At 45.9% G+C, this 12,743-nt stretch overlaps 1 protein-coding gene across 4 annotated transcripts in view; it reads left to right on the top strand.

Annotated features, from left to right (window-relative positions):
* Mtus2 (microtubule associated scaffold protein 2) overlaps positions 1–12,743 on the top strand; it is a 360,212-nt gene that overhangs the window by 125,678 nt on the left and 221,791 nt on the right. For all 4 annotated transcript variants that reach the window (XM_021222671.2, XM_029533663.1, XM_029533662.1 and 1 more), the window contains 2 exons: positions 272–2,642; positions 7,156–7,396. In XM_021222671.2, coding sequence (XP_021078330.1) covers positions 483–2,642; positions 7,156–7,396 — 2,401 coding nt within the window. In that variant the 5' untranslated portion in view covers positions 272–482. The remainder of the gene's footprint in view (positions 1–271; positions 2,643–7,155; positions 7,397–12,743) is intronic.

Consider the following 12,743-nt stretch of genomic DNA (forward strand, 5'->3'; position numbering starts at 1 on the left):
GAAATCCACCTGCCTCTGCCTCCCAAGTGCTGGGATTAACACACAAATTTAAAACAGCATACATATAAGACCCCTTATATCTCATCCTAAATGTATCCCTGTGCTGCTTTCGCTTGGACATGTTTAGCCAGATACATGAAGCGGTTTGGAGATAAACACATGAAATAACAGTGTAGAAGCAAGGGTCACACCTGTGTGATTACTGCCTGCCTCTTGCTCATTATTATTGCTGTCTTCACTCTAAAGCACACACATTTTGCTTTCTTCCCAGGTCTCGTGAACCAACTGGTTTGCACTGAACAGCAATGGCACATAAAGAGTTGTCCTACTGCGTGTCAAGACAGTGGTTGGTTCTGAAACTCATCTGAAGAGGTTCAAATAAGGGTCTAGATGTGAGGAGGACAAAGAGGGTGACAGTGGCCTGTTGCCCTGCAGCTTGAAGGGAGACCGCATGGCCAGCAGCCATCACTGAAGACGTGACCATGAGTGTCCCACTCGCTCCAAAGAAATCCTGTTTCGGTCAGCTGCGAGATCACCAAGAGGGAGCCAAAAATAATAATGAGAGTATTTTGAGGACGGGGGATACAAATGCCAATCAAATCATGTTGGAGGTCAACTCCTCTTGTGATGAGCCCAAGTCACGTGATCTGGATGATGAGATTGGAAATTCGAATTTAAGCAGGCCACAATACCACAGCCACTTCCAAAAGGAGCCCCTTCACCTTCAGGGCTTCGGGAAAGGGTCTCAGGCCGGCTCCACCAGCCAGAGGGAGTGTCAGGCTTCTCTGACTGTCCACAGGCAGTTGAGTGAAGAACACGCAGTCAAAAGAGGTGCCCTGCAGGCCCCCCAGAGTGTTCAGGGACCAAGTCTTTCCAGCTGGAGGAACGCAGTGGGTCAAGCCAGTCCAGAGGTTTCCGTTAAAAAGGATGCTGAGATTCCCAGGCACATTCCCAAGGACAAATTGGCAAAGACCCTCGATAACGAAGAGCTGAAGAGAGCAAGCAGCCGGGCAGCTGTAGCTGGCAGCGTCCCTCCCATGGACCTGCAGCCAGTGCAGCTGGACACCTTGGGGCCACAGGACCATGTGCCTGGGCGTAGGGAGGGGCCACAAAGGACACCAGCCAGTCACTCTCCAGGGAAAGGTTTTTCTCCAGGTGAAGGTACCTCGGAGGGGAACAGTGTGTATCCTCCTAAACCATCTACCTCAGAAGCCAAGGGGTCCAGCCCATCAGACACCGAGATGGAAGGGCCACATAGCCTGGATGTTTACAACGAGCATGTCACTCATGCAGAATTGACTCCCAGTTCAGCTTCAGCATGGAAGGAAAACCCCAGCCTCCGTCATCCAGAAGTGTGTTTAGGTCAAGGGACAGGGAAGCCCAAAGTGGAGCTCAAATCTATCCAACCCCGGAACGAGGAGGGCCTAATGTCAGCCCAGGCACAAGGTCTTATCTGTCACGAAGAAAGAAGTATGTCGCCTGTCGAGAAGAAAGAGCTACATGAGAAGGCATACCAAGAAGCCACGAGTCAAGGGAACAGCAGCCACCGCCAGTTTGGAGTACAAAGAGGTAGCAGTCTAGAAGAAATGACTGGAGTCAATGCTGGTGTGGAGGGGTCTCAGCAAGCCACCCCTACACTGAGCGCCGCTCCCGCTGGAGAGGCAGGTACTAGACTCACCAGTAAAATGTCAGCCGGTGCAGGTAGGAGGGCAAGGGAAACAGCATCTGGCCAAACTGCGCCTGATGTCAGACAAGCAGCTCCTGTTCGCCCTGATCCAACCGAGAGCGTGCCCTCCGAGGTCAGTGAGGAGGAGCGGAGGCTGGGTAGCGGGAACTCGGGCAGTGCCAAATTGTTGGCCTCAGGTCCTTCTGTGGGAGGGAACAGAACGGACGCCTCTGGGCTCTTGAGCCCTCGAGGTAGCAACTTGGAAGCCAGAATAGGCAAAGAGACGGTAGCTGAAAATAGGAACCTTCTAGAAAATGCAGCCCAAACTGACGACACTCCAGCTGGCGTAGATTCCGCGTTCACTACCCCAGCGCCCCTCCTCCACCCAGAGACAACTGTGACCTCGAGTCATCATCCGACTCCCCCAGGTAGCAGTGCTCAGGAGCTCAGCGTGTTCAGCGTGGACACAGGGTCACCCTCAGTGGCCTCGTCCCCCACTGATGGTGAGCAGGTATTGAACACATCCCCAAAAGTGCCTGACAGGACCACCTGCTCCAGTGGGATCCCCAAGCCTCCTACGCATCCCAAGGACACGCCCCCCTCCCAGGAAGCACTGGAGAAGCTGGAGACGGAGAAAATGGAAGAAAGGTCAGAGGCAAAGCCCATCCTCATGCCCAAACCCAAACACGTGAGGCCCAAGATCATCACTTACATCCGCAGGAACCCCCAGGCTCTGAGCCAGGGAGATGCTTCACTGGTCCCTGTGGGGCTTCCATATGCCCCTCCTACATGTGGCATGCCTCTTCCCCAAGAAGAGAAGGCTGCGAGCCGCGACCTTCAGCCGTCTGCAAACATGTACGAGAAACTGAAGCCCGACTTGCAGAAGCCAAGGGTCTTCCCTTCTGGACTGATGGTGTCTGGGATCAAGCCCCCAGCGCACCATTTCAGTCAGATGAGCGAGAAGTTCCTACAGGAGGTAAGAGGACATCATTGTAACATGCTGTATCCATTTGTGTGTGTGTGTGTGTGTGTGTGTGTGTGTGTGTGTGTTTAACATTTGTTGTATTTCTTTTTTTGGTGAAACTTAGAAACAAAATGTCCTCTGTAAGTGAACTGCAGAGGCTCAGAGATACATTGCTACCAAAGTGTATACTTGGGCCTGGATGTGAACTACCTAGAACACAGTGCAATAGCCAGGTTGAGATGGTCCCAATATCTAAGGAGACTCATTCAAATTTTACTGAGCACGAGGCAGGTGGAATTAGACAAGGGTGCATTTAAGTCAGCGCTTCCACCTTTAATGACGTGAGTGGCGATGGATGAGGCGAGTCAAAGCAAGGAAAAAGCTAAAGTCGGTGGAGTATTCAAATTGAGGAGGCTAATCCTTTAGTGCAGAGTGTTTCTGGAGAAAGGCTTGTGAGCTAGATGGGCTGGCACACACCTGTGATCCTAGCATTCATGAGGCTAAGAAAGCGTCCCAGGCCAGCCTGGGCAACCGAGTGTAACCCTGTGCCAGAAAATATAATACAAAATCTTACATTAATACACAGAGAGGGGGGGCATGAACGAGTATGTTATATGTTGGGCATGGGCTTTTTGTTTGCAGTAAGGACAGTAGCAGTAGCTAACATTTTGAGCTTCACCTGGACAAGTGGTCCTGGGGTGTATAAGAAAGCGGGCTGAGCAAACCATGGGGATCAAGCCAGTAAGCAGCTCCCCTCCAGGGTCAGTTCCTGCTTTTCTGGTTCCTGTCCTGACTTACCTGGACAATGGCCTGGGGCCTTGAAGCATGAGGTGAATAAAGCCTTGCCTCCACCAGTTGGTTTTGGTTGTGTCATCAAGGCAACAGAGAGTCAAACTGGTGCCATCTTGTAGCAAGCTGTCCATTAGTTATTCTTCATGCCAGCCTGCAACAGATGAAGACATTGTCTCTACAGCCAAGCAGTGTTTGTCAAAGCCAGCAGGATCCTTACGAAGGCTGGGATGGGGTACACACCAATAAATGATTTTAGAGTCTTGCCTTGTTTATGCTTCCTGCTGTCTGAAGTTGTAGTCAGCTCTGCAACTTAAAAACTAGCTAGCGCTTTGAATTTAGCTTTGTTTTATCAATTCTGACTTAAAGCCATAAAGCATGTGGTCTCATAGATGGAGCATTACTGACATCAGGAAAATACAGCTGTCCGTAATTGAGTAACCCCTAATAAGTTTATTTTACTCATCAAGCAAGATGAGCTTTAAGGAGCCATTTAAATGTGTGTGTGTGTGTGTTTTGCCTGTATGTGGTTTTGTGCACCATGTACATGTTGTATCCATAGAGGCCAGCAGGTGGCGCCATATCCCTGGAACTGAAGGAGATGGTTAAGAGCTGCCATGCAGGTGCTGGGAACTGAATCCAAATCCTATGGAAGAGCAGCCAGTGTTCTTAACTCCTGAGCCTTTTCTCCAGCCCCTTGAAGGGGTCATTTTGGGAGCTCTTGATGCTGTGCCCGTTTGAGAGCATATATTAATTTTATATCTCCCCAGAGAAAAGTCATGCAAAAGAAGCCTAGTAAAAACGGGGCGGGGCAGAGGAGGAGGGGAGCCATGGCGGGAGGAATTTGTTTGCATATATCATTTGATCTTAGGACTGCCTGCGTTTGAAATCTGAGGAGTCTTTGGTTGACTCTGAGTTTTCCCTAAAAATTGGAGAAGCTCAACGGATGCTTGTTCCTTAACTACAGAACCTGTTCTGTTTTGTCACAAAGATGAAAGACGAGCGGGATTCCCCTGTTTAATTAAAAATGCATAAACTAGACATGAAAAGCATACTTTTCACCTTGTAAGTGGATTTGTGCTTGTTATTTTTTTTTTGTCACTTTGACAAAATACCAGACAGCAGTGCCATAGAATTTCGGCATCCTAAGGATGCTGGAGAGAGGAAGCTTGCAGTCTCAGAGAGTCTCAGGGCACCGTGTTGGGGTTAGCGTGGCTGGCTGTGGGAGGAGCCTGTGGCTGCTGTGGACCTAGTGTGCATCAGGAAGCAGAGAAGACAGGTAGGGTGGATGCAGCATTCAGGGTTCATCCGGAGAGGTGTGTTTGTGTCACATGTTCCCACCTCTTACAGTGTCCCCAGTTTGCTGTAGCAGTGCCACCATCTTGAAAGCAAGGACTCAGTACAGGAGCCTAGAGAGGACATTTCAGGTGTTCACATTTTGAGAATGGTCACTCAACAAAGCTGAAATCATTAGAGTTGTTGTGGAATGATGGAGTTTTGTGGGCTTTGAGCTCTGAAAATTGTCCATTTCCAAAGAATCAGATGTGCATACTGCAGTTCTAAAAGCCTTACCTATGAAGACCGGAAATGATTGTGTGAATTTCCTCATGAGCCTGTACATATTTGGACCTCCCCCCCCCATAATGTTAAAAATGAATGGTCTAGAAGAGAGAAGTCAGAGATGGGTAGAAAGACAACAGATGATAATAAAAATTTCATCAAAGCGCAGATGTTGAACCTTCTCTCGAGGAGATATGATTCACCCTATCCTGAGTACAGTCTAACCACCATGCATATTTCACAGTGTGATTATAATGGAAGTTTAAATGCTTAATCTTTTGTTTCAGTGATGTGTCTTAAACAAATTCATTGTATCTATTTGAACATTAAAAGGGTTTATGCCTTCAACAGCTTGGATTAAAGCTTTTAGAGCCCCCTTTAAAAGAAATTGGGAGATATTTGTACTACCCGAACACATAGCAGCTTGACATACAGAAGAAATTACGATTCAGAGCAGAATTAATTAAGAGATGTATGTACCTAGACGTTGCCCCAGCGCTGGTTTTTTATTCTAACTTAAATAGACCATGCCACTCTTTTTTGCTTGTTTAATATAAAGGAACAGTACAAAGGGAGCAGGCCAGGGGCAAAGCTCTTTCCTAGCTTGTGCAAGACGCCCATCCCCAGGACCACAAAGCCCCAAATCAATGAGAGCAGATACTCTGAGAACAGGATGTGTAGATATCAGCATATACGCCATTCTATATTATATTTATGCATATGTATGTATATACATATGATTGCATACATACATATTTGTGTACATACATAAATATGATTACACCGATTGTATTCTGTTAATTCTGCAAAGTACAAGAGAAATTAACCAGTAATGTTATGCTGTTTAACTGAGGGAATGGTGGAGGGAAACACAATTCCTTTATCCAACACATATGTCTGTGTAGACACTGCTGATACATGCTCTGAACTGAAGTCTGTTCATCCCTTGGTCTGTTATACCAGAGGAATCTACCCAAACATTCCTGAGAGCATTCAGCATCTCTCTCTCTCTCTCTCTCTCTCTCTCTCTCTCTCTCTCTCTCTCTCTCTCTCTCTCTCTCTCTCTCTCTCTGTGTGTGTGTGTTCCTTTTCTCTTTGCCTTCTCTTTTCCTCTTCTCTTTCTCTCTCTTTCTCTCTAGCCTTCTCTCTGTTTCTCTGTCTCTCTCTGTCTCTCTCTCTCTCTGTCTCTCTCTCTCTGTCTCTCTCTCTCTGTCTCTCTCTGTCTCTGTCTCTGTCTCTCTCTCTCTCTCTCTCTCTCTCTCTCTNGAGAGAGAGAGAGAGAGAGAGAGAGAGAGAGAGAGAGAGAGAGAGAGAGAGAGAGAGAATACAACTTGCAGGAGTCTGTGCTCTCATTTCAGTGTCTGAATCCCTGGTATTGAACTCAGGTCATAGACTTAACCGCAAGCACCTTTACCCACTGAGCCATCTCACTGGCCCAGGACCTGGTTCTAAATATGTAAATACACAGTGCAGGCCTTCAACACTTTTCCTATTCATTTCTCTATTTTTTTGCAGATCAGACATTTTTCTCTTACTAACAACTACTTTTAGATGTTCTATTGATCATATATGAAATGATAGTTTATTTACTTAAGATTATTGAGCGTAAAATGATACATTTTCTCCATAGGTATAATGACACTTTTGATCATTTTGCACATTTGATAAATTCTTTATTAACATCACTTATTTTATTTTTAAGGTTTATTTTTATTTTATTTGTATGAGTGTTTTGCCTGCATGTGTATATGTGTATAGATACACATGTGTGTGCAGTACCTGAGGGGGTCTTAAGAGGGCGCCAGATCCCCTGGAGCTGAGTCACAGAGGGTTATGAGCCACCTTGGTGGGTGCTGAGAACCCAGCCCCCAGTCCTCTGCAAGAACAGCAGTTGCTCTTTGCTGCTGAGCCTTCCTCCAGCCCTGACATGATTTATTTCATAAGTAGCTATTCAAATTTCAATGCATTTTTAACAATGAAATTAAAAAGAAATCCTGAAGGTGAGTCTTCCCACCAGCAGGGACTAAAGAGCTCACATTGCTCACACCGTTGTAGAGATGAGGCCACTGGGCTGGGAGTGGCACCAGATCTCTGAGCTAGCAGCTAATCCTGTGGTAGTGCTCATGGTTTGAACATGGATCTCCTGCTTGTGATTCTCTCTGGTTTCTCATCTTAGGTCACAGACCACCCTGGGAAGGAAGAATTTTGCTCTCCTCCCTACACCCACTACGAAGTCCCTCCCACTTTCTATCGCTCGGCCATGCTCCTTAAACCTCAGCTGGGATTGGGTGCAATGTCTCGTCTCCCATCCACCAAGAGCAGGATTCTGATCGCAAGCCAGAGGTCCTCAGCGAGCGCCATCCATCCGCCCGGATCGCTAACAACAGCTGCCAGTTTCTACGGTTCTGATCCTTCAGGTAATTAAGTCTATCCATGACTTTCTTTCCCTTTTGTGCATTTAAATATCAAGTATGAAATATCGTGACTGTGTTCTTATGACTGCCCCTAATCCTTAAGAGGAGCCACTCCCTACTCCTCCATCTGTCCGTAGACACTGATGTCCTTGAGAATTCACCTGCTACTGCTGCCACAAAACGTGGCCCTTGTCATCACCTCCTGGCTTCTTCCAAGTTCTCCCTTCTCTAAAACTCCTATAGACTCAGAAGACTTGCTCCGAAGGTTAGTTTTAGATGCCGGAAGAGCTTCTCAATGAGGAAGAGAGCCTAGGTAGGTAAGGTTGACCTGTGGGTATATCTATGGGAAATTGTCTTCATTATGTTAATTGACCTGGGAAAGACCTAGCCCACAGTGGGTACCACCATTCCCTAGGACCAGGGTCCTCGACTGTGTAAGAGTAATGACTGCCAATTGGATTCTGTTTATTTTATAGTATTTGAAATAATACCAGTATTTACATTCTTGTGTAAAGTAATCTAAATGTTATTCTTAGTATAAATGATTTGAAGTTAATTGCTATGCAAAAGAATATCTAAACATTAAAAAAAAAGTATCCTTATTTTATGTGTATGATTGACTGTATGATATGTGCACCACCAGCATGCAGTACCAACTGAGGCCCGAAGAGGGCATCGGATACCCTGGAAATGGAGTTAATCAGACCCTTCTAAGTTGTCATGTGGATACTAGGCATCAAACCCTGCCGTCTGGAAGGCAATTTCTCTTAACCTCTGCACCATCTCCAGCCTATATTTGTGTGTGTTTAAGGATAACTAATTCTCTAGGTAGTTTATAGCTAGCTGTTATTTTTGCCTTAGAATTTCTTGAAAGTCCCATTTCCTTGAAACCATTGGGTTTTACCATTTAATTTTGAACCAAGTCTCATACATAGCCCTGACTGGCTGAGAACCCCTTATACATATCAGGCTTACTCATGTGTCTGCCTCCTGAGTGCTGGGCTTGCAGATGTGAGTCACTGTGCCCACCAGCCTTGCGATTATTGTTGGAGAGAAACTTTTTCATCTCTTTGCCATTTATTACTTTATGAATTGTCATGTACTCAGAGAGTTACCGATGGCCTTAATTTTTTTTTTTTTATAAGCTTCTATACTGGTGATCCCCACAGCAGCTGTACATCTTAATAGAATTACCTGGGCTTAGAGCGGGTACAAGTCTGCTGCTTTTCAGTCAGTAGGCAATGGTTTCTGGGGAGGCTGTTGGCACAGCTCCCCATGTGGAGACAAAGAAATCAGCACACAGAAATATCCTTGATCCCTGGGGGCTTAAATTTAAAATATGGGGATGCTTTGGGTTTTTTTGTTTGTTTGTTTTTTGTTTTTTGTTTTTTTAAAGAGCCAGTAAGTTGCATGGTCTGTTGAAGTCAATAAGTATAATTGAAGAAAACGAAACATTAGTGAGGGAGGAGGGGAGGCTTTGGAAAAGAAGGAATGGCGTTGTCACCTTAAACAGAGGGATTAGAAAGGCCCAAGAAAGACCATCCCAAGAAAACTTCACTTAAGCCAATCCCCAGGGAAGATGAGGGAGGGAGATGTAGCAGTGATTTTTCCTTTCCTCCTGGTCCCTGGCTGTTCCCTGAGGTTTATAATTCAATAATTCCATTATTCTAATGTAAGTTTTGTCGCGTACATATTTACCTGGTCCTTAGTTACATATGCAGGGCTGGGGGGGGGACAATCCTCCTGCTTTTGGCTCTCCCCCAGAATCTTTCCTGCCTGTTGGATGTCCCACCTTCCTGCCTCAGCTACAGGCCAATCAGCTTTAATTGACAGGTGTTGCATCCATGCAGTGCATAAGAGATTCTCTCTATGGGGACCCTGGTGGAAACCTGAAGTATTGCTTTCTAGGGAGTGGGAGGAGCCAACGCAAAGGCCACTGAGAAGCCTGGGACAGGATGGAGAGGAGAATGGCTGGGGAATGGGATGGGGACAGGGGAGTTGGGATCTTATAAAGCCTCATTGCAGGAATTTGACTCTTATTGTGAGAGGCAGCTGTGTGTGGGGGGGGGCTTGGAGCTGGGATAGCACAGGCTAGCTCTTTCTTGTTTACAAGCAAGATCTCCTTGATGTAGGGTGGAGAGCAGACGGTCAAATAACCTATATCATAGATGCATCTCTGGCATCTGTACTGAGTGATTGTCTATCCATACGGTCTCTTCATTTGGGCTATTTTGGTGAAGTGGAACAAGTTCAATTGTGTGAGTTGTGAGAATTTTTTTTTCCTTGACTGCAACATCTCAAAATTTTGTTTCCTCAGTCTTGTAAGGTTTTTCCACTTTATATCCTCAGACTGATGATAAGCATTCAAAAGAGGGTTTCTCAAGCTTTCTAAAGCTGCGACCTTTTCATACCCTCAGGTTGTGGTGACCATCCCCCCACCCCCACCCCGCAACTGTAAAACCATTTTCATTGCGATTTTGTGTGTGTAATTTTGCTACTGTTATGAGTTGTAATGTAAATATCTGTGTTTTCTGATGGTCTTAGTCGACTCCTGTGGAAGGGTCCCTCGATTTCCAAAGGGGTCTCGACCCACAGGTTGAGAAACACCGATCTAAGTGTTTAGAGGCCTCCTGATGCAGATTCTTGGACGTCCGTCCTCCAGACCCTCCCCCCCCNCCCCCCCGCCTTATGCAATCTATAAGATGTCTTGAGCATCCGAGGCCCTCACCTCTGTGCCTCCGGCTGTTCACATTCCTCCCCTTTAAGTGCTGCAGTCTAGAAACTGGCTCTGGATGGACTTTGCTCCTGTTCTATTCTCTCGAGGGTTCCGACCCCGCGAGGGCTCTTGCGCAGTTTCTGAAAATATCCGTTGCTTGTATTTGCCCAAATTTTGATGGTTCTTGTTTCCTATCCACAGCAGTCTCCCCGTTGTTGATGGTTCTTGGGTAGGATGTCCCTTACGTCATCACAGAAGCTATTAGCCTCCTGTGGCTTTCCTCTATTGAATATGAGGTCCCACGTCTGTGTTTATGTTTCTAGGTCCCGATTACCACGTGGTGCTTACTTGCTCTCGATGTTTGAAGGTCGTCTTTGATACATGTCTTTAATCCCAGCACTCGAGAGGCAGAGGCATGTGGATCTCTATGAGTTTGGGGCCAGCCTGATCTACAGAGTGAATCTAGGACAACCAGGCTACACAGAGAAACTGTGTCTTGAAAACACACGCGGGTGCGCGCGCGCGCACACACACACACACACACACACACACAAAACCAACAAAATACAAAAATCAAAAAACCCCACCAAACTTTTTCTATCTTCTGGCTGAGAGTGAAACTCAAGATGTCTGAACGCTCAGAGCTCAGGGCGCTTCACAGCCCTCTGCGTAGCATGACGCCTGCTCAGTGGGGGCCATGGTTGTCCGTAGAGCAGTTTACTATTAGAACCTCCATTTCTAGAACGTGAAAAGACCCTGCTTCTCTTCACTGTCTTTTTAAGAAGCTTTATATGTTTTATTTTCTTTCCTGAAAAACAAATCTTTAATGGCCCCCAACATGCAGAACCCGTTAGCCTACCCAGTGTACAGTGTGGCGAAATGTAATTTGCCTGCATGGTAAATGTACTTGAAAATACATTTTTTTCCCCAGAAAGCATAGTGCTTTTATATGAAGCAATGCTAGAATGGAATGTAATATTTTCTGTTAGGAACAGTTGAGGCGTTGAAAGCAAAATCTTTCTGAAGGATGGACGATAAAACCTCACTCTATAAATAGCTAGAGAAATTGAATCAGCTAAATTGGAAAACTTTCTCTCAAGATATAGACAACTGTGCTATAGATTCTGATTATTAAAATAAAATTTATTTTGGAGCTTGATATCCCCTGCAGCCTTTCTTGCAGGATCTTAAAAGAAATAAAACCAAGGTGAATTTCACCAAGTTTTAAAATGGAGAAATTATTAACATGTTTTGAAAAACAAATAAATGGAATTAGAATATTTTAAATCAACTGTGTCCAGCTGCCACTACAAATTTAGCATAATACAGGCCTGTGCTCAGTATCTCTGGATAAGAAGTCTAAAATGAAAATGTTATTTTTCTCTCCCGAGATAATACTGAAACAAATGATCATTTTTGAATCTTCTGCTTGGCATAAGAAAGCTGGTCTTGGTGCGTTTGGAAACTGGGGGGGGGGGGAGCTCTGCATGGGTTTCTCCTGATGACAGCAGGGCCTTCCTCAGCCTCCGCAGATCCGAGCCCTGCTGGGTACTAGGAAAGATGAGGGTACCCACAGAATCTGTCAGGGAGCTGCTCCCAGCACTGGGTCTGTTCGGAGTGGTGTGTGTGTGTGTGTGTGTCTCTGTGTGGTCTGTGTGTGTGTGTGTGTGTGTATCTGTGTGTGTGGTCTCTGTGTGTGTGTGTCTGTGTGTATTGTGGGACAGCATTTCAAAGGAGGGAACAGGGTGGGGACAGCTTATCCTGATTGGCACCCATGGAAAGACTTCCTGGAGGAACAGGAGCATGGCCTGAATGACTTAATGACTTCATAGGATGGACTCAGTGCAGTATGAAGGTCCATGTAAGAAGGGGGTTGGGGCTTCTCAAGAATCAGGCCATTTCTGTAGGTGGGAGCAGAGTGTAAGGGGGGAGGGCTGGGGGTCACCCAAAACAAAATCAGATGTGTCAGCTGGAGCCAGGTAGTGAGGAGATTTCAGGGCCACGCTGACTTTAAGGGATTTTTGTTGTTGCTTTGTCTGTTGGTGAGGGATTAGAAACCTTGAGGTTTCAAAACAGAGACTTGCCGGGATCCTCTGTTGTGAACACAGGCCGTGGTACAGGAGGTCTGAGGAAGCTGCTCTTTCCTGACAGCACAATACGAGAGCTCTCATATAAGAATATGGATATGTTATTTATACTTTTCATATTTACCAGATTTTATAATGCCACACCTCATTTTTCAAATTATGGTTTTATGCCTATGAGTAGTTTTTTTTTTTTTTTTTTCCTGCATGTATGTCTGTGCACAGCATACATGCAGTACCCTCAGTGGCCAAAAGGGCATCAGATCCCCTGGAACTAGAGTTGCAGACAGTTGTAAGGTCACCATTTGAATGCTGGGAACTGAACCCTGGTCTTCTGCAAGAGCAGCCAGTGCTCTTAGCCAATGAAGCATCTTTCTGTCCGTCCAGCTTGGACACCTTGCCTTTGTGAGCACTGTAGCTTCGAGTTGAGAGTCCGCACTGCACAAGTTAGGTGAGGTGGGGAAGTGTTTCTCAGGGTGTCTTAGTTTGTGTTTCTATTGCTCTGAAGAGGCGCCATGGCCATGGCAACTCCTATAAAAAGAAAACATTA

This window comes from Mus pahari, chromosome 23 (assembly GCF_900095145.1).
Source record: "Mus pahari chromosome 23, PAHARI_EIJ_v1.1, whole genome shotgun sequence".
NCBI lineage: Eukaryota > Metazoa > Chordata > Mammalia > Rodentia > Muridae > Mus > Mus pahari.